At 38.8% G+C, this 26013-nt stretch overlaps 1 protein-coding gene across 1 annotated transcript; it reads left to right on the top strand.

The window, feature by feature from the left end:
* Window positions 1-11012: 11012 nt before the first annotated feature.
* Window positions 11013-12455, top strand: LOC128195274 (uncharacterized). Its single transcript, XM_052872512.1, has one exon. The coding sequence runs from the start codon at window positions 11013-11015 to the stop codon at window positions 12453-12455; it is 1443 nt and encodes a 480-aa protein (XP_052728472.1).
* Window positions 12456-26013: the final 13558 nt, after the last annotated feature.

Genomic DNA, 26013 nt, shown 5'->3' with positions numbered 1-26013 from the left:
TGTGAAAAGAAACAATTTATACCTCTCTTGACTGATTTGCTAGCTTTATCAAATACACAAGTCCTTGGTAGATCTTCATTTGTTGCTTTTGGACTAGTCTTCTTTACTTGAATCGGCTACTCATCATTAAAGACATTGAAAGTCACCTCCTCATCTTGATCTTGAAGCATTAGAACTCCATCATCTACATTGATGACAACCTTAGTTGTCTTCATAAATGGCCTTCCAAGAATGATAGGAATCTTAAAATCTTCCCCCACTCCATCACTACAAAATCCACCGAAAATTTAAGCTTGTCAATTTGGACCGCAACATCCTCCACTACACCATAGGGATTCTTAGTAGATCTATCCGCCATTTGCAACACCATCTTAGTAGGTTTAACCTCAAGACCACCGATCTTCTTAAGCATAGATAGAGGCATTAAATTAATGTCAGCCCCTAAATCAATTAGGGTTTTCCCTACATCATAGTTCCCAATAGTGCACGGAATAGTAAAATTTTTTGGATCCTTGACTTTAGGAGGAAGTGTCTTCTGCAGAATAACACTACAATTTCCCTGTACTTCAATTGTTTCCTCATCTAAATATTTCTTCTTTTTGAGGAACTTCTTCAAAAAAATTGCATACCCAAGGATTTGATGCAATGCCTCAGTCAATGAAATTCCCAATTTCTTGAAAAACTCTTTGAAACACCCTAATTGTCTCTCTTTTTCCTTTCTAGAATAAACTTTAGGGTAAGGAAGAGATTTCTCAATTTTTCTCACTTTTCTCTCACTCACTTCTTTTTCTTTTCTTTCTCCCTTTTCTTCCTTATTTTCCTTCCTCTCAACCTCACTTTTTCTTTCTTCAATTTCTTCTTCTTCACTCAACTCATCTTTTTCTTTTCTCTCAATTTTTCTCTGTTCCAACCCCTCACTACTTATGCTCATGATAGCATTACACTCCTCTTTAGGGTTAACTTCAGAATTAGCCCCAAACTGCTTTTTAGATTTCTCCTCCAAAGTTTTAGCTAGTTGGCCAGCGTGTATCTCCAAATTCCTTGTAGCAGCTTCAGTGCTCTTATGATTGGAGATAGACACTTGCATGAACTGTTGGAGTGTCTCTTTTAGCTTTGCAGTTCTTTTAGATAAGGAGGGTTGTTGTTGTCATTGTTGTTGTGTTGGTCTATTGAATTGCCCAGCTTGCCCTTGACCCATACTTGGGTGAGGTTTCCATCCTTGGTTGTAATTACCTGGACGAAATTGATTACCTTGACCCATAAAATTGACTTCCTCTTGTGTAACTTCCGGTATAGCACATTGACCATTAATATGATCTCCACCACACAACTCACAAAGTTGTTGTTGAACTTGAGAAACGTTTTGCAACTCCCTTGGCAATTGAGAGATTTTCTTCATCAAAGTTTCTAGTTGTTGAGTCATAATCTTGTTGTGTGCCAACAGAGCATCTTGCGATTGTAATTGTAGAACTCCTTTTTGTTGAAGTTGAGTTCTTTCGTTATGCATCTCATTATCATTTGTAGCCATATTTTCAATCAACTCATAAGCTTCCTCTAGAGTCTTGCACTTGGTATTACCTCCAGCTGAGGCATCTAGCATCAATTTAGTTTGTGACCTTAGACCTCCAAGGAATAGAATGACTACTTTTGGTTCATCAAAGCCATGTGTGGGTGTCTTTCTCAACAGGCCTTTAAATCGATCTCACGCTTGACCTAATGTTTCATCCATACCTTTCCTGAAAGAAGAATTTCTTGTTTACCTTTGTTCACCTTTTATTGTGGGAACTATTTGTTCAGAAACTTTGCAACCACGGCTTCCCACTCAGTAAAACTATTCTCTGGAAAAGAGGTCAACCAAATCTTAGCATTGCCTCCCAAAGAGAAAGGAAACAAGCTTAGTCTAATAGCTTCATCTGGCATGCCATTGATCTTCACAATATTGCATATCTCATTGAATGTGGTGAGATGCTCATATGGATTTTCATGTGATAATCCATTGAATTGGTTGTTATTCACCAATTGAATCAAAACAGACTTCATCTCCATATTTGCGGCATTAACCCTCGGCCTTGCAATGCTATTAAAATGATGAGGGTCAATGATTATTGCATAATCTGCCAGGGTACATCTACCATTCTGCTCTTCAACCATATTTTTTGTTTCTTGGTCAGATCTTTGAAGTGAAGGCTGTAAAAGAGTCTCAGGAGAAGGGAAAAGTTCTCTGGACGTCCTATTCCTCCTTTTTCTTCTACTATTGTCCAGACCTGCAAGAAGAGGTTCAGAAACTTTCGTGCTTCTAGTCCGAATTGTACCCTGTATACACTAGAGAAGAAAAAAATTAAAGATAAAACAAAAATTAAGAACAAAAAGATAAAATTAAAGATAAAAAGATAAATTTAAAGATAAAGTCTAATCGGTTAAGAATCACACAAAAGTATAGTTTAAACCACGAGTCTCCGGCAACGGCGCCAAAAACTTGTTAACACATTGGCAAGTGTACCAAATCATATCAAGTAATATACAATGGTAACACTAAGTATCGTATCCCAGAAGACTCGTGGCACTAGACAGTCATGTAATATACCTTAACTAATTAAGACTAAAGAACAATTTCATTGGTTTAGAATGCAAAATACAGAAAAAGTAAATATGAATGCAATTTGATCAATTGGGACAAAAAACAAAAGTGAATGGATGATTTTGATAATATGAGATGAGTATGTTGTTGGAGTTTGTATTTCACCATCCTTACTCTCATGCATATAAGAATTCATCTTCTTCATTCAATTGTTAACGTCACTGTCTAAATTACTTAAAACCCGATCCCTCGGCGAAGAAAGCCTGTCCTTAATTATTATACCACAATCCCCTGCATCCTTAATAATTAATTCTGCATTACAAATAGAAGCTTAAGACAACTAAACCTCTTATCCCCATCCTTGGGCAATATTGCTTTTGGGAGAAATTCTCCAGATCGTGGTTTCTAGGTATTTCCCACTTACAAAGAAGACCATAAAATCATGCCATGAATGATCAAAACATAACAAGCATAGAGCAAAGGAGAAAATCCCTAACAATTAATGAAAGAAGCATATAATAATTCAGAACAAATTCAAATACATGAGAGTTTAGAGGTTACATCTTCCTCAACAACAAATGCGTTTAGTTCTCCATAATCATGGAGAAACTAGGTGTACAATTGAATGAAAGTGATAGAAAAACCCTAGAAACTGAAGAGGAGAGCTCCCGCATCCAATTCAGCCTCCAGAGAGTGGAAAAGTGTGTTTATGCGTCTCTACTGCCCAAAGATACTCCCTCTAAGACGTCTAAGTCCTTATATACAACTAAATGGGATCATGGGCCAACTTCGCCAATGCTCAGCGCCCCTACTTAGGGCACCTAGGCGAGCTTGCGAGAAAACTGGCGCTCAACACCCCTAAAACGGCACCCAAGCTTTGTGTGATACATGAAACTGACGCTCAGGGCCCCTTTCTTGCGCTCAGCTTCAAGTTGACTTTTCTGCACTGCGTCTTTTTCTCTTTTTCTGCATTTTGGTACTTTAACTGCTCTTTTAAATCATTCCAATAACCTACAAAATCAAGGGAATTTAGTGATAAAATCATTAATTATACCCTCTACTCACTTATTCACAAAACTATATTAAAAACATGAGTTCAAGCAAGCTTCTAAGTTAAAAAGGGTTGATTTAGTATCAAAATTGCATCACAAATAATGGTATATTCAACCGTTATCAACAGGTGATCCTCATTGGCTCCCGTCCTACCTTTGTGAGTTGTTCTGCATGGGTTCTCACATGGCTTGGTCGGGGCAGGTTAGGTTAGTGGAGGAGGCGCTAAATTCTGGGCACTTTGTTCTTGATGTATAGCTTCGTTCTTCGTGCGAAGGGTCATCAGCTCCTCTTCATATCTATGTTGCATCTCCTCCATCTGCCATTTCACACGTCTGACATCTCAATCTGGTTGGGCTAGTTCTTGATCTCTTTTACAACTACGACGTCATGTTTCTTGCAAGGTCACTTGTCCAGGCTATGTTGTGTTGTCTAAAGTCCAATTGTTGTCCTATGACCAGTCAGATGATACCTATAAAAGGTACTTCAATGTGAAAGTCAGTTTAATGTTTGACAAATAGCAATGAAAGCGATAGTTATTGCACACAACCTATCTTCTTACCTCAAACCTTTATTTATAGATTTTGTGGTGAGCTTTTCATTAACGTTGGCTTAATTACGGTCCAATTGTGAGTAATCATACTTTAATATTAAGTTAATCAGTTTTAAGGTTAATATATTCTAGTATTGTTCATTCCGATCGGTGCAATTCAAGGTTGGACAGTTTCTTTGGTGATCATCCAAGCTTAGTTGCCTCCTCTCTAGGCTGGTTCTTAACTATTTGAGCTGGTGGATGGCCGACTAGTCTATTTGGTGGTCGGTCAGACTCGTTGCTTTGCTCTCTGAGCTAATAGTTTACCGTATAGGATGGTGCATGGTTGGCCAGTCTGTTTGGTGGTTGGCCGAGCTCGTTAGTTTGCTCTTCCGATCTTGTAGTTAACCGTATGGTCTAGTGCATGGCTAACTGGTTTGTTTGGTCGAGCTCGTTGGTTGGCTCTTCTAAGCTGGTAATTGATTGATCTTAATCACACATCACGTTAGCAGTTTAGTCATTCATCTGGGCTCGTGACTCGCAACCAATTTAATGGTTAATCATTCAGGTTATAGTTAATTGTCTGAGTTGTGGCTAATTACACAGTCATACAGTACAAAAGTCTTTTTAAATACTTACAAAATTGTAAATAATGAATTACTAACATATTACTTAAATGCATTCAAATACTCAATACTTAAGACTTTTTTTCTCTCTTACCACCAACTGTGTTCTATTAATTATCAATGAAAATTTACAGATTTCTTTTGATACTCGTATAGAAGAAAGACTATGCTAAATTATTTATCTCTTTTGGTTTTAATGAATAAAAAAATTGTAAGGGAGTCGCAAACCATGAGAAGATGTCTGCCTAGGCATCATTGTTATTAGTTATTACAAAGACATTGATAGTTAAGATAGAGGCTTCTGAAATGAGCCATAGTAGAAGGCTTGTACATTGGATAAAATTTATGATATTGTTGGAGATGATCTTTTTAAGGTTAATACACATAACACATAGAACTATCACAGGTGTGCACTTTACACTTTTGATGAAATGTTTCTATAAATAACTTTTTTCTTGTCTAAGATATTACATAAACTCCCATTCTACTTACAAAGTAGTTATAATGTTACAAGTGTTACGAACAAGACGATAAAAGATGAAAGAGATAAATAAAAGACACAAGAATTTAACATGATTCGGCGTGCAAATGTATAGTCCAGGACTGCACTGAAAGTATATTTATGCTTTGGTGTATCTTTCAAGATTTACAGATGGTTGTTTATATAGCTAAATAAAGAATAACATCTTATAGTATTAAGCGATGTGGGACTAAATTAAGTTCCACAATACTAACAATTCTCCCACTTGGAGCTTGATTTACATTATCACCTAGTGTAGTTGCATTCGTCATCAATTACTCTTGAAGGTTGGTTGAGGCAATACAAAGCCTCAACTTATTTGTTGTGAAATTCTTAGTCAACATATCAATTGGATTCGTTGCACCTGGAATCTTTGAAAAAGACAAGTCTCCGTCATTTCTCAAGTGTCTAATAAAATGATACTTCAATTCAATGCGGTTGCATTTAGAATGAAGAATTCGATTTTTAGCAAGATATATAACACTTTGACTATCATTGAATAATGAGGGTCATCTTGCTCTTTCCCTAATTCTTTTATAAGGTTCTTCAACCATATCATCTCATTCGCTGCTTCTAAGATAGTTACATACTCAACTTTAGTGGTTGAGAAAGACTTTTCCTTGAAATTTATACTTCCAACTGATAGTTGTACCACCCAACGTAAAAATGTAACTTGTTGTGTTCTTTCTACCATCCAGATCTACTCCTAAGTCTGCATCAGATAACCCTTGTAAAATGAGATTGCTTTTTCTAAAAGACAAATGCCTCTTTGAAGTGCCCTTTAGATATCTCAATATCCACTTCGCACCTTCTTAATGCTCCTTTCTGGGATTTGATAGAAACATATTCACGACTCTCAATGCATGTGCTATGTCAGGTCTAGTGCAATCCATAGCATACATTAAGCTCCCTACTACAGATGCATATGGCACTTTAGACATGTAAGATTCTTCTTCATCTGTTTGAGAAGATTGCCCTTTTGAAAACTTTAAGTGAGTTCCCAAAAGTCTATTCCTGGTTTTAGCATTTCCAATATTGAATCTGTTAAACAATATATATTTCTCGTGAGATAAGTTCAAAATACCTTTAGATCTATCCTTGGAAATTCTCATACCAAGAATTTGTTTGGTTGGGCCAAGATCTTTCATTTCAAAATTTTCTGACAATTGTTTCTTCTACTTGTTAATTTCTGTCCTATTAGCTCCTACAATCAATATGTCATCAACATATAAAGCAAAGATGATATAGTTGTCTTCTTCACATTTGTGAAAACCTAAGTTTCTAATAAACTTATTAAACTTCTTATACCATTGTCTCGGTGCTTGTTTCAATCTATAGAAGTTTTATGAAGCTTGCATATAAGATTCTTTGCCTTGTGCTTCAAAACCTTTTGGTTGTGCCATAAATATTTCCTCCTCTATATCCCCAAGTAGGAATGCAGTTTTGACATCTAACTACTTCAGATGAAGATTTTTTGCAGCTACTATACTCAAGATAACTCTGATGCTAGTCATCTTAACAATAAGAGAGAAAATTTCTATGAAGTCAATTCCTTGTTTTTATTGGAACCCTTTCACTATGTAGCCTCAACAAAATGCTCTAGCTCATCGGTATCAGTAGTGTAATGAAGGAGAATACCTTTGTAGTGCTACAATTGTTCTACTTGATCTTCTAATCATGACTTTAGGGGTTTCTAACTCTACTATGTGTTTTGGTTCTGAATCAAGCTCTATTATGTATTTTGCCTTTTGTAGACTACATCACTCTCTGAAATTTCTTCTAATCATACTTGCTCTAGATGTGAATTTACCAATTCTACATTCTTGTATTTATAGAACATGTTTTCATTAAAAGTAACATTTTTACTTCTGCTAATTTTCTTATTTTGGTCATCCTAAAATCTATAGTCATACATGTCAGATTCATAGCCTATTAAATAACATTGTTTTGCCTTAGGGTCCAATTTATCTTTGTTATTAGCGTCCAATAAAATATAACAAACACAATCAAAGACTTTCAAGTGTGAAAGACTTACCTCATTTCCAGACCACACCTCTTCGGATAACTTATAATCTAATGGAACTGATGGACCTCTATTTATAAGATAGGTTGTTGTGTTTATAGCATCTACCCAAAATACATTGGGTAGTCTTGGTTAGATTCTCATACATCTTTCTCTCTCATTCAAGGTTTTGTTCATTCTTTCTGCCACACTATTTTTTTCTGGTTTTCCTGGAACTTTCTTGATCATTTTGATCCCGTTATTTGAACAAACATCCTTGAACTCAATGTTTCCATATTATCCACCATTATCAGACTTCAAACATTTAACCTTTAAACTTGTTTGAGTTTTAACCTCCTTTTTCCACCTTTTAAAAACACAAAAGACATCATATTTATTCTTAAGAAAGTGGACCCATACCTTTCTTGTAGAATCATTAATAAAGTTACATAATATTGGGAACCACCAAGGGATTTCACTAGAGTTGGCCCCCAAACATCTGTATGCACTAATTCTAATATTTCAACTTTAGACGTCTTACCTGTTTTGCAAAAGCTAACTTTTTCCTACTTTCCAAAGATACAAAGTTCACAAGGCCCAACATCAACATGCTTCAAGTTAGGTATTTTATCTTTTGAGATCATGAGTTTCATTCCTTTCTCACTCATATGCCCAAGCCTTTGATGCCACAAAGAGAAACCGTTGCCAACTTCTACAAATGATATCATCTCCAATCATATAAAGAGATCATTGCTTCTTTCCATAACCAACAACAAGATTGTCTTTCATTACCTTCCAATGTCCATCTTCAAAAGTAATGTAATGCCCCTCAACATCCAATTACCCTAATAGTAACCGAGTTACCTTCACCCATTTTGAGGTTGACTAGCTTGCGAACCAAATACACTTTATTGGTTGCGAATGATTTCTCATACATATTTGACAATACCTACATCAAATTTGTGGTTGTTTTCTCGTTCATGATGTTGAATGCAACATTCTTGGCTAATGTCAGTCGGATCACAACAAGTGTTTGTCGATCTAACAACTCCCAATCTGACTACTCCATGTCGTTTAGCTTTTGTCCTCTTAGAGATAGATATAACTTCTTAAGATAGGTAGTCCTCTATCTGCATCTTCCAGAACCCGAAGTCACTGCCATTGAATTTCTAAATCTTCACCTTCCCTTCTTCCATTGCCATACTTCTTCCATTACCATTGCTCTCGTTGCTTTTGAAAAAAGCTCGCACAACTACTCTAAACCAAGATTCCTAAGAACAAAACCAAACATTTTCTTATGTGGAAGATCATAAAAAGTTACAACCACAGAGCACACAAGAATTTAACATGGTTCAATGTACAAATGTTTAAGTCCATGACTACACGAGGAGATATATTTATGTTTTGTTGTATCTTTCAAGATTTATAAATGATTGCTTATATAGCTAAATACAAAACAACATCTCACAGTATTAAGTGATGTGGGACTAAATTAAGCTCCCCAATACTAACAACAAGTCATCTAACTAATATAACTACTTGAATTAGATTATACAACATTCCCCATTAATTCAAGCATACAATGCCTAGTTCATCTATCAGCTTTAATAACCTCTCCTTTAAGGGTTTGGTTATAAAATATGCCAATTGTAGTTGGCTGGGACAATAGACAAGTTTTTAATCTTTCATTATTGACTTGCTCCCTTAGTGTTTAGATTGTTGATAGGGGGAGCACTAGTTTAGCTGAACCCACAATCTCAATAATATCTGAGTTTTCGATGATGACAACGCATAATTAATAACACATGTGTATTATGTGTTACATGTTCTATGCTTACATGTTATATGCATTTATGAGAACATGATTGTGTTGTTGTTGTGTTGTTCATTGCATTTAACTATGTTATATATGTGATTTTATACATGAATGCATGACACATGTTTTTGGATGAGAAAAACCACAAGCAGTAATGTTGAATTTTAATTGTGTGGCAAAACAACAGTTTTAAGTCGATTACATTATGGGATGAATCAATTAAAACTCGTGTCTTTGCACAAACTTTTTTCAAGTGTTCTGTGAGAGTTTTTCAAAGAGAAAAGTTTTCAAAACTTTGCTTACATTGTTGCATAATTGATAACGGTAATTTTTACCATTATCTTTGAACCAATTCTTGTACCAAATCTACCCTTTTTAAGCTTGAAACATGTTTAATCCTCCCTTTTTATCTAAGTTTGCGAATAAGTCTAGCTTAAGCGTTACATACAAGTTTTCATCATTAATTCCTCAAATTTGTAGGCGAATTGCAAGCTGTTAGAGAAGTACTGTATTTACCAAGAATGGGAGCAAGAAAAGGATTCAAAAGCAGGATCTGATGGAGCAGGAAAGGAAGTTCACGCCTAAGCGCCCAAGAAGAAGGAGGCAGGATACATTTTCTGCGCAAGCCTCGCGCCCGGGCGCGACCAAAAGGGCGCCTGGGCGCGACCATCTGCGCGAGCTCCGCGCCTGGGCGCGACCAAGAGGGCGCCCGGGCGCGACCATCTGCGCGAGCTCCGCGCCTGGGCGCGAGAAAGAGGGCGCCCGGGCGCGACCTTCTACGAGAGCTTCGCGCCTGGGCGCGACTGAGGAGGGGCGCCCGGGCGCGACCTTTGCTGACCTGGAACCCTAGATCTATTTAAAGCATTCTGTAACTGAGGGTGGCATCTTCTTGACGGCTGAAGCTTGAAACACCATTTTCGGACCTAAGGGAGCTGGTTTTGGGCAGTGGAAACTCTCCATCCTTCCTCCTTGGATCCCCATTCTTCCATTTTTCTCCATTGTAAGCTCAAGTTCTCCATGACTATGGAGAACTAATTTCAATTTGTTGGGGAATGATGTAGTTACGAAACTTTCATGTAAATGCACTTGAGTTTTAATGAATTTAAGCTTCTTTCATTTGATTGTGAGTGTTTAATTTCCTTCTCTTAAAGCTTGTTGTGACTTGATCAACCATAGCATGATTCTAAGATTTGCTAGATATTGGAAAATATTGTGTGGATCTTGAACTGGAATTAACACCTATAGGAGATTGTATCTAGGAATGGAGCTTGATCCTTTAGTTGTCATAAACCTCTAATTGTAATGCAGATGAACTTTCTAGGTTACCAAGGAATTGGGACTGCAAAAGTGAGTCTAGGCTTTTTCTACCAAGGAATTGGGTCTAAGTATAATAGGAAGGTTGACAAACGCAATCAATTGATGAAGTAGTAATGTGCATTTGCATGATAGCGTAGTAATTACAATCATTCTCCGACATCTCATCCATATTGTTTCATTATCCATTAACCATTTTTCAATCTTTTAGCCTCTAAGACGTTCATTTTATCACATATTTATGAATGTAAATTTTATTACACTTGAATCATACCAAAATGATGTTATTCTTAGTCTAAGTTAGTTAACTTATTATACGGTTTTAAAGTATTACACGAGTCTCTTGGGAAACGATATCCGGTCTTACCGGTTTATTACTTTGAACGATTTGGTACACTTGCCAAAGAGTTAACAAGTTTTTGGCGCCGTTGCCGGGGACTCGGTGTTAGTACTTTACTGTTGTGTAATTCTTAACCAACTTAGGCTTTATTCTTATATTATTTATAATGTGAATAAATTTGTTTGTATTGATCTTAAAGTTAATCTTGTGCTCTAGGGTTGTTGTTTTTAGTGAATGCAGAGAAAAATTCGTACTAGAAGCACACCATCACTTGAACCTCTTCTATTAGATCCTGAAGTTGAAAAGACAGCAAGAAGAAACAATAGCCAAAGAAGGAGGGAAAACAGAACTTCGAGAGACATTTCTCCCGCACCTGTAATCTCTGAGCAACCAAACTCTTCCACAGCTCTTCAGGAAATGGGGGATATGGGTGACGATATGAATGGCAGTGGTGATAGACAAGCAAGGCGCACCTTGGAAGACTACTCTACTTTTGCAGAACCGCTCCACTTTAATAGTATTGCTCGACCACGGGTAAATGCTGTGAACATGGAAATGAAGCCTGCTCTCATCCATCTGGTGCAAAGTAATCAATTCAATGGCCTATCACACGAGAATCCTTATAATCATTTGGCAACTTTCTTGGAAATTTGCAACACTGTAAAGATCCATCAAGTGCCAGATGAGGCAATAAGGCTCAGTTTATTTCCATTCTCCTTGGGAGGTAATGCGAAGATGTGGCTGAATTCTTTCCCTGAAAATAGCTTCACTACGTGGGAAGATGTTGTGGCAAAATTCCTCAACAAATTCTTTCCACAGTCCAAGGTTAACAAAGGGAAACAGGAGATTTCATCTTTTCAGCAGGATGTCAATGAGACTCTGAGTCAAGCCTGGGACAGATTCAAAGGGCTACTGAGAAAGACACCCACTCATGGGTTTGATGAGCCTACTGTTCTCAACATGTTTTTGGGAGGATTAAGATCCCAAACCAAATTGATGTTAGATGCCTCAGCTGGAGGAAATATCCGTTGGAAGACACCAGAAGAAGCCCATGAGCTAATAGAAAACATGGCTGCAAATGACAGTGAATTGCAGAATGAAAGGGCTCAGCAAAAAGGCGTGTTTCAACTACAATCTCAGGATGCTCTACTAGCCCAAAACAAGATAATGACCCAACAGCTTGAAGCACTCATGAACAAACTCTCTCAATTGCCAAAAGAACTCCAGAATGTTTCACAAGCCCAACATCAAGGGTGTGAATTGTGTGGTGGAGAACATGCTAATGGTCATTGTGCTATGCAGGTCAATACCCAAGAAGACGTGAACTATATGGGTAATCAAAACCGTAACAATCACTTTAATCAAGGATGGAGACCGCACCCAAGCATGGGCCAAGGACAAGATGGACCTTCAAACAGACCACCTCAACAACAATACCAACCACACCCCTCTTTATCAGACAGGACCTCTAAATTGGAGGACACTCTTCAACAATTCATGCAAGTATCCATCTCCAATCACAAAAGCACGGAAGCATCCATAAGGAATTTGGAGATACAAGTTGGCCAACTGGCCAAGAAGCTAGAAGAAAAACCTGATAAGATTTTGGAGCTAATACTGAAACCAACCCAAAGGAGGAGTGCAAGGCAATCACTACAAGAAGTGGTAAGTTGTTAGTGAGTGGAGAGAAAAAGAACTCAGAAGAGAGTGATGAAAGAAAAGATGAAAATGAGACAAAGAGTGAGAATAGAAAAGAAGAGAATGAGAGAAAAGAAAATGAGAATAGTGTTAGTGGAGAGAAAGAAAAAGAAGAAGAGGATGAGAGAAGAAAAAGAAAAGAAAAAGAAGTTGAGAGGCCCCTTCCCTATCCAAAAATATACACAAGAAAGGATAAAGAAAAGCAGTTTGGACGGTTCATGGATATCTTCAAGCAATTGGAGATAAAAATACCGTTCTCAGAAGCACTACAAAAAATGCCGGCCTATGCAAAATTCATGAAGGAACTCCTCACTAAAAAGAGGAAATACATTGAGGAAGAGACCATTGAAGTTCAAGGTAACTGCAGTGCCATTATCCAGAAGCTCCTCCCTCCTAAATTCAAGGATCCTGGTAGCTTCACCATTCCCTGCACTATAGGTAAGCTAGCTATTGGAAAAGCATTGATCGATTTGGGTGCAAGCATCAATTTGATGCCTTTCTCTTTATTTGAGAAAATTGGAGAGCTTGAACTCAAACCTACTCGGATGAGCCTACAATTGGCAGACAGATCCATCAAGTATCCACTTGGTGTAGTGGAGGATGTTCTTGTACGAGTAGATAAATTTATGTTTCCAGTGGATTTCGTTATCATGGAAATGGAGGCGGATGTGGAGGTACCACTCATCCTTGGAAGGCCATTCATGAAGACGGCAAGAGTACTCATCGATGTTGATGATGGTAAGCTCAAGGTGAGGGTGGAAGATGAAGAGGTGAATTTCAATGTTTTTGAAGCAATGTCTCACCCCACTGATGAGGGAGCTTGCTTTCAAGTTGATGTGCTTGACGAAGCCTGTGTAACGGTAGAAAGGGAGATACATGTGTCGTCCCCGCTGATAAAAACACTCATAGATGCACGTGAATCTCTCAATGAAGAAGAAGAGAGAATGATTGAAGAACGTTTAACAGATTTGGATGTGCTGAAGGAGATTCCATCTAATGAGGTACAGATCGAAAATATAAAGACTGATGTCATGATGGAAGAGAAGAAGCTTGAACTAAAAATTTTACCCTCTCATTTAAAGTATGTTTTTCTAGATGAGGGTAACAACAAGCCTGTGATTATCAGCAGTTCCTTATCATCTGCTGAAGAGAAAAAGTTGATTGAAGTGTTCAAAAGAAACAAAGGAGCTGTAGGATGGTCTATCTCTGATTTAAAGGGGATAAGTCCAACTTATTGCATGCACCGCATTTTTATGGAAGATGATTTTAAACCAGCAACTCAACCTCAAAAAAGGCTAAATCCAGTCATGAAAGAGGAGGTGAGAAAAGAGGTTCTCAAGCTTCTTGAGGCAGGGATCATTTATCCTATCTCTGATAGCACATGGGTAAGTCCTGTGCAAGTGGTCCCGAAGAAGGGCGGCATGACAGTTATATGTAATGAGAAAAATGAGCTTATACCTACACGAACTGTCACTGGTTGGAGAATGTGCATTGACTACCGGAAGTTAAATAAGGCCACAAGAAAAGACCATTTTCCACTCCCCTTTATGGATCAAATGTTGGAGAGATTAGCAGGGCAAGCTTTCTACTGCTTTTTGGACGGTTATTCTGGCTATAATCAAATAGCTGTCGATCCAAAAGATCAAGAAAAGACCGCATTCACGTGCCCCTTCGGTATATTCGCTTATAGAAAGATGCCTTTTGGGCTTTGCAACGCCCCTGCCACCTTTCAAAGATGCATGCAAGCTATATTCTCCGATCTTGTGGAGAAATGTATAGAAGTCTTCATGGACGACTTCTTAGTGTTTGGAAGCTCATTTGATCTATGTCTAGCAAATTTGGAAACAGTTTTGAAGAGATGCATCCAAACCAACCTCATTCTTAATTGGGAGAAATGTCACTTCATGGTGACGGAAGGGATTGTTTTGGGGCATAAAATTTCATCCAAAGGAATTGAAGTGGACATAGCAAAAGTGGAAGTCATTGAAAAGCTTCCACCACCAACTAATGTAAAAGGAATTCGAAGCTTTCTTGGGCATGCTGGCTTTTATAGAAGATTCATTCAGGATTTTTCCAAGATTGCTAAGCCTTTAAGCAATCTCCTTGTAAAAGATACACCATTTGAACTGAATGAGGAATGCTTGAAGGCATTTGAAGCATTGAAAGCCAAGCTAATTTCCGCTCCGGTGATCATATCCCCTGATTGGAACAAAGATTTTGAATTAATGTGTGATGCTAGCGACTATGCTATTGGTGCAGTGCTTGGACAGAGAAGAGAGAAAGTGTTCCACACAATCTATTATGCAAGCAAAGTCTTGAATGGAGCACAACTAAATTATGCAACCACAGAAAAGGAGTTTCTTGCCATAGTGTATGCATTAGAGAAATTTAGGCCCTACCTCATTGGGTCTAAGGTGATTATATACACTGATCATGCTGCCATCAAGTACTTGCTCACCAAACCTGATTCCAAACCGCGCTTGATCAGATGGGTGCTCTTGCTACAAGAGTTTGATGTGCATATTCATGACAAGAAAGGCAGTGAAAATGTAATTGCTGATCATCTGTCCCGGCTCATTAATGATGAAGTTACAACTAAAGAAAGAGAAATCCGTGAAGAGTTTTATGATGAGAACTTGATGATGGTCCAACAAAGGCCCTGGTTTGCTGGCATAGCTAATTTCAAAGCTGCGGGAATCCTTCCAGATGATCTTTCATGGCAACAAAAGAAGAAATTCTTAAATGATGCTAAGCAGTTTGTTTGGGATGACCCCTATTTATTCAAACTAGGAGCTGACAATCTCTTGAGGCGGTGTGTTACTGAAGAAGAATCAGCAGGAATCTTGTTGCATTGCCATAATTCACCCTATGGAGGACACTTCAATGGTGAAAGAACAGCTGCCAAAGTCCTCCAATCTGGATTTTACTGGCCTACTATATTCAAGGATGCTTATGCCCACGCCAAGCGTTGTGATAAATGTCAAAGAGTGGGCACTATCTCAAGAAGGCATGAAATGCCACTACAAAGCATCCTGGAAGTTGAGGTTTTTGATTGCTGGGGTATTGATTTTGTCGGTCCCCTACCTTCATCTTATACTAATGAGTATATTCTGGTTGCAGTAGACTATGTTAGCAAATGGGTGGAAGCAGTAGCATGTCAGAAGAATGATGCAACCACTGTGATTAAATTCTTGAGGAAAAATATATTCTCAAGATTTGGGGTGCCAAGAATTCTTATCAGCGATGGAGGATCACATTTCTGCAACTATCAGCTTGAAAAGATACTAAAACACTATGAGGTGAAACATAAAGTTGCTTCTCCATATCATCCTCAAACCAATGGGCAAGCGGAAGTATCAAATAGAGAAATCAACAGGATTCTGGAGAAAACTGTTTCTTCTTCCAGGAAGGATTGGTCATTAAAGCTGGATGATGCTCTGTGGGCTTACAGGACTGCAATGAAAACACCTGTTGGGATGACTCCCTTTCAACTAGTCTATGGCAAATCTTGTCATTTACCGGTGGAGATGGAGCACAAAGCTTATTGGGCCCTGAAGTTCTTGAACTTTGATTCTACCTTGTCTGCAGAAAAGAGGAAGTTGCAATTACAGGAGTTGGAAGAAATGAGATTGACAGCTTATGATAACTCCAAGAATTACAAAGAGAAGGTTAAGTTGTATCATGACAAAAAGCTCTTAAAGAGAGAGTTTCAACCTGGCCAACAAGTTTTACTCTTCAATTCAAGATTCAAAATTCTTCAAGGCAAGTTGAAATCAAAGTGGTCTGGACCGTTCATCATAAAGGAGGTAAAGCCCCATGGGGCTATTGAGTTGGTTAACCCTGCAGCAGATGATCCAAACAGAAGTTGGGTGGTAAATGGACAGAGGCTGAAACAGTACCTAGGCGGTGAGATTCAGCGTCTCACCACAATCATTCATCTCTCAGATCCTTGAGCATCAGTGTGTCAAGCTAATGACGTTAAACAAGCGCTTACTGGGAGGCAACCCAGCTTTCTAACCTTCCCTCAGTGTGTTAGCGAGTTCGGCAAGTGTACCGAATCGTTCAAGTAATAAACCGGTAAGACCGGGTATCGTTTTCCCAAGAGACTCGTAATGCTAGAGAATTGTGCGATTAACAACTCATAAAGACTCAATAACATAACATCAATTTACAGAACAAGTGCAGAAATGTAAATTGATACATAATTACAAGGTTGGACTTTGGTATTGAAGGCACTTGGAAATGGAAAAGAATAGAAATGGTATGAAATGACATTGCTAAGGCTAGTTTTCACCAATGCACTCTTGTGTATAACCACTTTCATCTCCTCTCTATCAATTTACTAAAGTCAATCCACTAAAACACTCTAGCCCCAATCCCTTAGGTGAAAGAGCCTAGGTTTTCCCTATTAAACTCCAATTCCTTGGACAATCTAACAAGCAAACCCGCATTAAAGAGCTAGGATCTTAAGACAACATGTGAATCATCTTCCATCCCTAGAATCAATGACCACAAGGACTCTTGTTTCAGTTCTAGGTTCCATCTTACGTCCCCATAATCCATGAAACCCCAAATTCAAGTCATGAACATTCCTATTACATGCAAGCTTTAAGATTGGAAACAAGAATACTAGCAATTGATAGAAAAGGCATATATATAATCAAATCAATCATCCATTACACAAAAGATCCATAGGCTACAACAATCCCTAACAAAACGAATCTGGTTCTCCACTTCCATGGAGAACCCTAAAGCTTACAAAGTGGAAGATGGAAGAAGAAGGAGACCCATAGGTAGAGAAGTAGAGGAACCCAGCAGCTCCTCACGCCCTCCATGAGCTCCAGTAGAAGAATCGGACCTCCAAAGAACCAAAGACCCCGAGCCCTTCGCGTTCCAGGGTTAAATAAAGCGTTTCTGCCACATCAGCAAAAAGTCGCGCCCGGCGGCCCGACAGACCGGCGCCCGGCGCGCCATGGGTCAGCTACCTCACGCCCGGCGCCGCCCAGGTCAGAAGGCGCCCGGCGTGAGTCTCTGCAGCAGCATTGTGTTTTCTTCTATTTTGTGCAGATCTGCTTGCTTCTGTGGTTAGTTCAGCTTTATACTTTTCGTGGAGGTTCTTCCAATCATTGTATTACTACAAAATAAAGGGATTATAGATGAAATCTCATCAATGTAGCCTAACACACATTTATTCATGAAACTAAGATAAAAGAGAGGATTTAGCAAGTTACAAGCTAGAAAGGAGTTGATTTTGCTCTTAAATTCATGCTTAGATAATTGTGAGAATTAGCATTATCACAGTGTTATTTTGTTATTTGTGTGTGATGTTGATTGTTTGTATGTGTTTTAGAACTTGTTAAAATTTGTCTGTGAGGAAGTATGTTAGTGTGTTGTGTAGCTTGAGATGTGAATAGTGTGATTGTATTGTGTCTTGATTTTTAATTGCTTGTTTTGGAGAATGTTGAAAATTTGTGAAATTGAACACCTTCAATTTGATTCTTCAAGTGAATTCCCCTTTTTGGAGATTTAAGCAAATGTGTTTGATAAAAACAAGGTGTTCTTGGGTGCTTTGAGAGCTAGAGAATGCAAAAATCAGAAAATGGTACTGTGAGTTGAGCCATTCTGCAGTCTACTGAAATTCTGCAGAATTCACGCCCAAGCCCCCCTGACCAGGCGCGCCCAGGCGCGAGATGCAGCAGCGTGCTGGTCGCGCCCGGGCGCCCTCCACACGAGGGGCGCCCGGGCGCGACTTATGCAGGCCCAATCCAACTGCTTTTTAAGTGCACAGTGGTCAGATTTTGATCATTTTCTAACCCTAATTTCCAGCCCTCTCTCCCTCTCTCTCGTGCCTATCCTCTCCAAACCCCCAAAAGCACAAGACAACTCCTTCTCAACAACACTCATTTTCTCCACAAAAACACCATCCCACTCACATCATTGTGAACTCTCTCACTTGGAAACCTTTTTCCCAATCCAACCCTATCACTTAAAACCTCACACTCAACCAATTCTCTTCACAAATCCATTTCATCTGGGCACTCAAGGTCAAGCTCTCAACTCACCCAAGACCCCAAATTTCAAAAATCAATTTTGATTCTCCCAATCAAGTAGGTTTTACTTTCGTTTGCTTGTTTTTGAACATGTTTTGCTTTTTAGTTGATTGTTGCATGTCGTAGACTAGGATTGTACAATTGAACTGCTTGAATGCTTGATTGATAATTGAAAACTGGAAAAACCCACTGCCACTGAGTTCTGCACTCTGCAGAAATTCGCGCCCGGGCGCCCCTTGAAGGGTCGCGACTGGTTCGGCCAAGATTGGCCCATGCATTGATCTTCTGATGTTTTCCAATTTTCTCTGTTTCATCTGTGTTCTGACTGTTTTGAATTTGTCTTTGTTGTTCAATTGAATTGCTTGTATGTTGGATTGCTTTCTAAAACCATAAAAATCACAAAAATAGGTAACCAAAAAGGCAAAATTCTGCAGAAAATTTCTTGCAGAAGTCGCGCCCGGGCGCCCCTTGCAGGTCGCGCCCGAGCGCGACTGGTTCGGCCAGCATTTGGCTATGGTTGAGTTTTTCATACGTTTTTTTTCAATTTTTGTCTTTTGATTTCCTTGTGATTGTTTGTGATTGAGTGTCCTAATTGTTTGTGTATGCTCTTGAGCCATGAATGCACAACCTTTGCACAAACGTTACATCTCACTTTGATTTTTCTATGTCTCCTCCTTACAATCACAATGCTTGCATGTTTGTGCAGAAATGGCCTCTGTTTTAGGATCAAAAAGAAGCAAAACCATAGCAACAAAGAGGCAGAAGCAAAAGAAGAACTCAAAACCTCAAACCTTCCTCTCCCAGAGACATAAGAAAAATTTTGAGGAGTCTCAAAACAGACGGCTCCTTATGGAAAGAGTAGTAGAACAGCTACCTCGGGATGAACCACAATTTGCCCAAGAGGTGTGGCGTCGACACTGGAGCAATCTTATCTCCTTCCCTGAACCGGCTAATATTGATGTAGTCCGGGAATTCTATGCCAATGCTCGCAGCTATTCAGACGAACCACAGCCGTTCACAAGTTATGTGCGAGGGAGGCCAGTGGCTTTTGATGCAAATACAATCAACTCTTTCTTCAACACTCAGTGGCCAGGGGGCAATTCACCATGTCATTATTCAGACGCAAACCGGACTAATTTTGCAGGGATAGACTATCAGGAGGTTGAGAGGACTTTGTGCCTCCCAAGAGGCCACTTTCACAGAAACAGACAGGGACAACCATTGCACATCAAGCGTTCCTTTCTTACGCCTCTCTCCAAATATTGGATGGCATTCATACATGCAAACATATCTCCATGCTCCCATATGTCTGACCTCAATGTAAGTAGAGCACTTCTCCTTTTCTTTATACTGCAGGGTCAGCCAATCAATGTGGGTAACATTATTGCACATGAGATCAATGACTGTGCCCATACTGCACTGAGCAACACCCCACTAGGCCACCCATCTCTGATCACTCACCTATGTGAGATTGCTGGGGTTGACACTTCAATGCCTCCATTTGAGAAACCAAGGAAAACTATTGATCGGTCCTATTACCTGCAATACTGCTTAATTGATGAGGAGGGTCAAAACATTCCTGCACCCCAGCCACCAAGACGGCATAGGAGAAATCATCCAGATCCACCTGCACAGCCTGAAGAAGAGGGCCCACAAAACCCCTTCAATATGGCTGACCTCAATGCTAAGCTGGAAGCACTCCATAGGATGGGCCTTGCTCACGCAGACATGATGCGTCAGGTCTACGCCTCCTCTCACCCAAGTTTCATGACTTCTGAGGAGTATGCTGCAAGAGTAGCTTGGCCTGGGGACCAGACCTCTACTGATGGGGGAGCTGGAACATCCTCTAGAGCTCAAGCAATGGAAGAGGATCAATCTGAAGAGGAAGATGAGGAGGAGCAATCTGAAGAGGAAGAAGAAGAGGAGGACATTGAGAGTGATTCTTGAGGAGACAGATGAGACAATGAGACGGGCAACTTTCATCTCTTTCATAAACAATTACTACTTTCATGCTTTAATTTCCGTAGTTAATTTAATTTCAGCACTCGTACTTTTGGTTAAATTTTGAACTTGGTTGAATGAACATGTTGATGAAAATGTTTTGAACTTGACTTGATTAGAAATCGCTTATGTTTGCTCTTACTCTGCGAGACTTTGAGAAATTAGGATCGAGTTGGGTAGTTTTTTTTTTTTTCACTGTGGTTACGCTCGACTGAATGAATTTCATGCGCTATTCTTCTTGTGATTAATATGCATGGCATTGTGTTTGAAAACAAATATGGAACCCTAAGTAACCTAGTGAGATTTTGTGCTCCAGAATTATTGTTGAATGATTTCACTTTAGAAGCACAATTGAGTTTTGCCTGATTTTCCCTGAAGTGGATCATTTACTTGTTCAATACACATGATCAAGGTTGTCTTGTTCTCCCTTTGTTGTCTTAAGTTTTTGAACCCAAAGCCTATTGTAACCTTATGTAGCCCATCCATGAACCTTAAAAAGCAATCAGAAAAATTTGTAATCCCTCTACCTTAAGCTAAGATGAGCATTCAAGTGGGGTACAGGAAAATGGTTCAAGTTTGGGGTATTTGAGGTGACATGTGAAAAATGAAAAGAAAAAGGAAAAAGAAGAAAAAAAAAATTAAAAATTAAAAATTAAAAATTAAAAATACTACAAAAAGGGAAAAAGAAGTAAGATTTGCTTACAATTGGTGGAAGTACGCGAGACTTTGTTATCCTGTGCTAAAATGAATGCTCTCTTAGTATTAGTTTTGCCTAGAAAAACCAAAGCCCCTTCTTAACCTAACCCTTGTTAAGCCTTGAATGTTCTTGTACTTCAAATTTATAGGTAAGTGTGTTCATTGTAAGGGAAATGAAAGGCAAAGTTCAATTGTGTGATATTGTGATGTTTGAGTGAGAGACACACATCCCCATACACCTGTGAAAGTGAGTGAAACAGTTCTTTTCAGAGGAAGGGTTCCATGTTAGTTAAGAAAATACTTTTGCCATGTGTGTTGGTCCCTCATAGATCATAGCTGATGTTTAAATTCTGTAATTTTGTGAGTACCACCAGTGAAAGTTTCACCTCTTGTGACAAAAATCTAGTCAACATGATGAGCAAGCATGATTGAATTTTACTCTTGTTGAGTGATGAAGCATTAAAGTTGAGTTGTTTGTTCAAACCAGTTCATTTGTTTGTTTTTCTGCTTGAGGACAAGCAAGATTTCAAGTTTGGGGTTGTGATAACGGTAATTTTTACCATCATCTTTGAACCAATTCTTGTACCAAATCTACCCTTTTTAAGCTTGAAACATGTTTAATCCTCCCTTTTTATCTAAGGTTGCGAATAAGTCTAGCTTAAGCGTTACATACAAGTTTTCATCATTAATTCCTCAAATTTGTAGGCGAATTGCAAGCTGTTAGAGAAGTACTGTATTTACCAAGAATGGGAGCAAGAAAAGGATTCAAAAGCAGGATCTGATGGAGCAGGAAAGGAAGTTCACGCCTAAGCGCCCAAGAAGAAGGAGGCAGGATACATTTTCTGCGCAAGCCTCGCGCCCGGGCGCGACCAAAAGGGCGCCTGGGCGCGAGCTCCGCGCCTGGGCGCGACCAAGAGGGCGCCCGGGCGCGACCATCTGCGCGAGCTCCGCGCCTGGGCGCGAGAAAGAGGGCGCCCGGGCGCGACCTTCTACGAGAGCTTCGCGCCTGGGCGCGACTGAGGAGGGGCGCCCGGGCGCGACCTTTGCTGACCTGGAACCCTAGATCTATTTAAAGCATTCTGTAACTGAGGGTGGCATCTTCTTGACGGCTGAAGCTTGAAACACCATTTTCGGACCTAAGGGAGCTGGTTTTGGGCAGTGGAAACTCTCCATCCTTCCTCCTTGGATCCCCATTCTTCCATTTTTCTCCATTGTAAGCTCAAGTTCTCCATGACTATGGAGAACTAATTTCAATTTGTTGGGGAATGATGTAGTTACGAAACTTTCATGTAAATGCACTTGAGTTTTAATGAATTTAAGCTTCTTTCATTTGATTGTGAGTGTTTAATTTCCTTCTCTTAAAGCTTGTTGTGACTTGATCAACCATAGCATGATTCTAAGATTTGCTAGATATTGGAAAATATTGTGTGGATCTTGAACTGGAATTAACACCTATAGGAGATTGTATCTAGGAATGGAGCTTGATCCTTTAGTTGTCATAAACCTCTAATTGTAATGCAGATGAACTTTCTAGGTTACCAAGGAATTGGGACTGCAAAAGTGAGTCTAGGCTTTTTCTACCAAGGAATTGGGTCTAAGTATAATAGGAAGGTTGACAAACGCAATCAATTGATGAAGTAGTAATGTGCATTTGCATGATAGCGTAGTAATTACAATCATTCTCCGACATCTCATCCATATTGTTTCATTATCCATTAACCATTTTTCAATCTTTTAGCCTCTAAGACGTTCATTTTATCACATATTTATGAATGTAAATTTTATTACACTTGAATCATACCAAAATGATGTTATTCTTAGTCTAAGTTAGTTAACTTATTATACGGTTTTAAAGTATTACACGAGTCTCTTGGGAAACGATATTCGGTCTTACCGGTTTATTACTTTGAACGATTTGGTACACTTGCCAAAGAGTGAACAATAATCGATTGCATGCGATATGTATTCGATTAAGTTTGTTACTGTTTTGAAATTTTTTAATGCTTGATATAACTATCACAACGGCTATATTTTTAAATGTGTTGACCAAGCATTAAATGTTATTCGACTGCATTAATTGTGAATTCAATTAATTGCTTTGACTGTTACTAATTGTTATAACTGAATTGGTGTATTCGACTGCATTAGTGGCAAAGTCGATTATATTGCGTCTGATACAAGTTTATCTATATATTGACACGAATTTGATTTCTGTAACAACTTTTGTGATTCTGACATTTTCATATTCTTTTGCAGAAAAGTGTAAAGCTTACAAAAAGAGACAAAGCTCAAAGAAAACAAGTTTGACCGTGGTGATCAACTACTTGTGATTTCTTGAAGAGCAAGATTCCTGAGTTTCAAAGTCTGATCTATTTGCACATTTGGGTGTCTACTTCAAGATCAGGTTCTACAATCTGCTGAAGATTGGGTTGAGTTCACTATTTTGATTACAGGAAGAAGGACGTGTGGCGTTCTTGACTTTGAGGGTGCCTTAAAGGGGTTAGACTGTAGGAGAGGGGTTATACTTCACCAATTCAAACATCCCCCCCCCCCCCCCCCCCCTTCCGCCTCTTGGTGCGAGAAATTGAGTCATTCTATTTTAACACTTAGAATATGAAATTTGGTTTCAATATGTTTACTCCTCCCTTGAGAAACAAAATTGTTGGTCAGATTTATAATTGACTTGTTGTCAATAAGTAGCTGATCAATAGGTTTCTCCACTTCAACATTCATTGTTGTTAGAATGGACTCAACTCATGTAGCTTGGCATGCTACACTAGAACGACCACTATACTCAGCTTCACAAATAGATAAAGCTTCCACCGATTGCTTCTTACAACACCAGAAAATCGGTGCTCCCACAAACTGAATAAGAATCCACTGGTGCTTCTTCTGTCACTATAATCTCTACATCAGTCAGAATCTGAGTAGCTCAATAGCTTACTCTCCATTTGATTGCTCTTAGGAAACAAAACACCAAAATCAGTTGTTCCTTTAGCATTCTCTTAGCTGCAAGCAAATGTATATTTTTTTGGTTGATGCATATGCTTGCTAAGCACCCCTACTAAGAAGCAAATGTAAGGTCTATTGTTGCAAAGATACCTAAGTGAACCAACCATTTGCTTGGAACCAGTGCTATCTACTTTTACCTTTGTTGCATGATTGCACTCTTTCATGCTAAACTTCTTTAATATTTCAGGAGCATACCTCTGCTGGTGCAAAATAATTCCCTTCTCAATTTCAACAAATTTCATTCCTAAGAAGTATCCCAACCTTCTTAGGTCAGTCATTTCGAGATCCATCATCAAGACACCTTTAAACATTTTTAATCTCTGATTTTACTTCCTGTAATTAGTAAGTCATCAACATAGGTACACATTAGTATCAATCCATTTTTAAGCTTCACATATACTTCATGCATGGACATTTATGAAATTCATGTTTTATCATGAATTCATCAATTAACTTTTTCGAGGCTCTTGTTGTTTGTTTCAGGCCATACAAGGCCTTCTTCAGCCTAACGACCTTGCTTTCACACGCTTTCACCACAAATTGAGTAACATATACCTCTTTTTCAAGACATCGATCAAAAAAAATTGATTTCACATCCAGTTGAAATAAAAGCCATCTTCTTCCATTTGTCAACGCAACCACTAGCCTTATGGTTTCGATTCTGGCTATAGGTACAAAAACTTCAGAATAATCCAGACCTTCCTTTTGGAGAAAACCCTTTGCAACAAACCTTGCTTTCCTCTTGGTATTAGCACCATTAGGACTGAGTTTTGACTTAAATACCCATTTAACATCAATGGCTTTATTGTTAACAGGTAAATCAGTTAAAACCAAGTCTGCTTCTTTTCAATAGCTTGCAATTCTTCTACCATTGGTTTATTCCACAATTCTTATTTTAGAGCGTCTAGATGATTGATAGGTTCAGCATCAACTAGTAAAGAAAAGTGCACCAGATCTCCTTCATCAGTCATAGTAAATGGTTTTATCTGGAAAATTTTCAAAATCCACCAATGATCTTGGCAGATTTCTCTATCTCGGTTCTCTGCGTTTGTTGCTACACAGGCACCACAGGCACTGTTTCATTACCATTTTTACCACCAGAATTTTTCTCCTCATCTCGAATAACCACAAAAACATTCTGACTATTGAGACCACTACTTTGAGCGGTCCATTCCCATAAATCCGCTTCATCAACAACCACTTCTCTACTTATACAGATTTCTCTGGTTGCTGGATTATACAGCCAGTAAACTCCTGTAGGATGATATCCTACCATTATCATGGTTGTGCTATTGTCCTGTAGCTTTCTTCTCCTAGCATCTAGGATGTGTTTGTAACACAAAGATCCAAAGATCCTCAAATGGCTCACCATTGGTTTTCTGACAAACCCAATTTCCTCTGGAAGTTTGTTCTCCTGCTTCTTGGTGGGGCATTTGTTTAGAACATAAACAGTAAGACTGCCTCAACTCGAAATGAATGTGGAAAATTCTTTTCACGTAACATGCTTCTAGACATATCAAGGATGGTTCTATTCCTTCTTTCTACAAGGCCATCATGATGTAGAGTGTATGGAGCTGTCACCTCATGTTGAATCTCATTCTATGTGCACTAATTTCTGAATTCAGTGGATGTATATTCTCCACCTCCATCTGAGAATTTTTAGAACCCTTCCACTTTGTTTTTTCACTAAAAACCCTCAAGTTTTTGAAGCCTGAAAGCATTTCACTCTTGGCCTTTATCCAAAGATGATACCTAAAATGGCCTGCACACATGAGTAT

The sequence above is a fragment of the Vigna angularis genome, chromosome 2 (assembly GCF_016808095.1).
Source record: "Vigna angularis cultivar LongXiaoDou No.4 chromosome 2, ASM1680809v1, whole genome shotgun sequence".
NCBI classification, from domain to species: domain Eukaryota; kingdom Viridiplantae; phylum Streptophyta; class Magnoliopsida; order Fabales; family Fabaceae; genus Vigna; species Vigna angularis.
The sequence above is the reverse complement of the archived record's forward strand: the minus strand, read 5'-3'. Positions and strand labels throughout refer to the sequence as shown.

Bases quoted from the DNA above. Each gene is read 5' to 3' on its own strand.
- LOC128195274 (XM_052872512.1), top strand. From the start codon at position 11,013: ATGCAGAGAAAAATTCGTACTAGAAGCACACCATCACTTGAACCTCTT.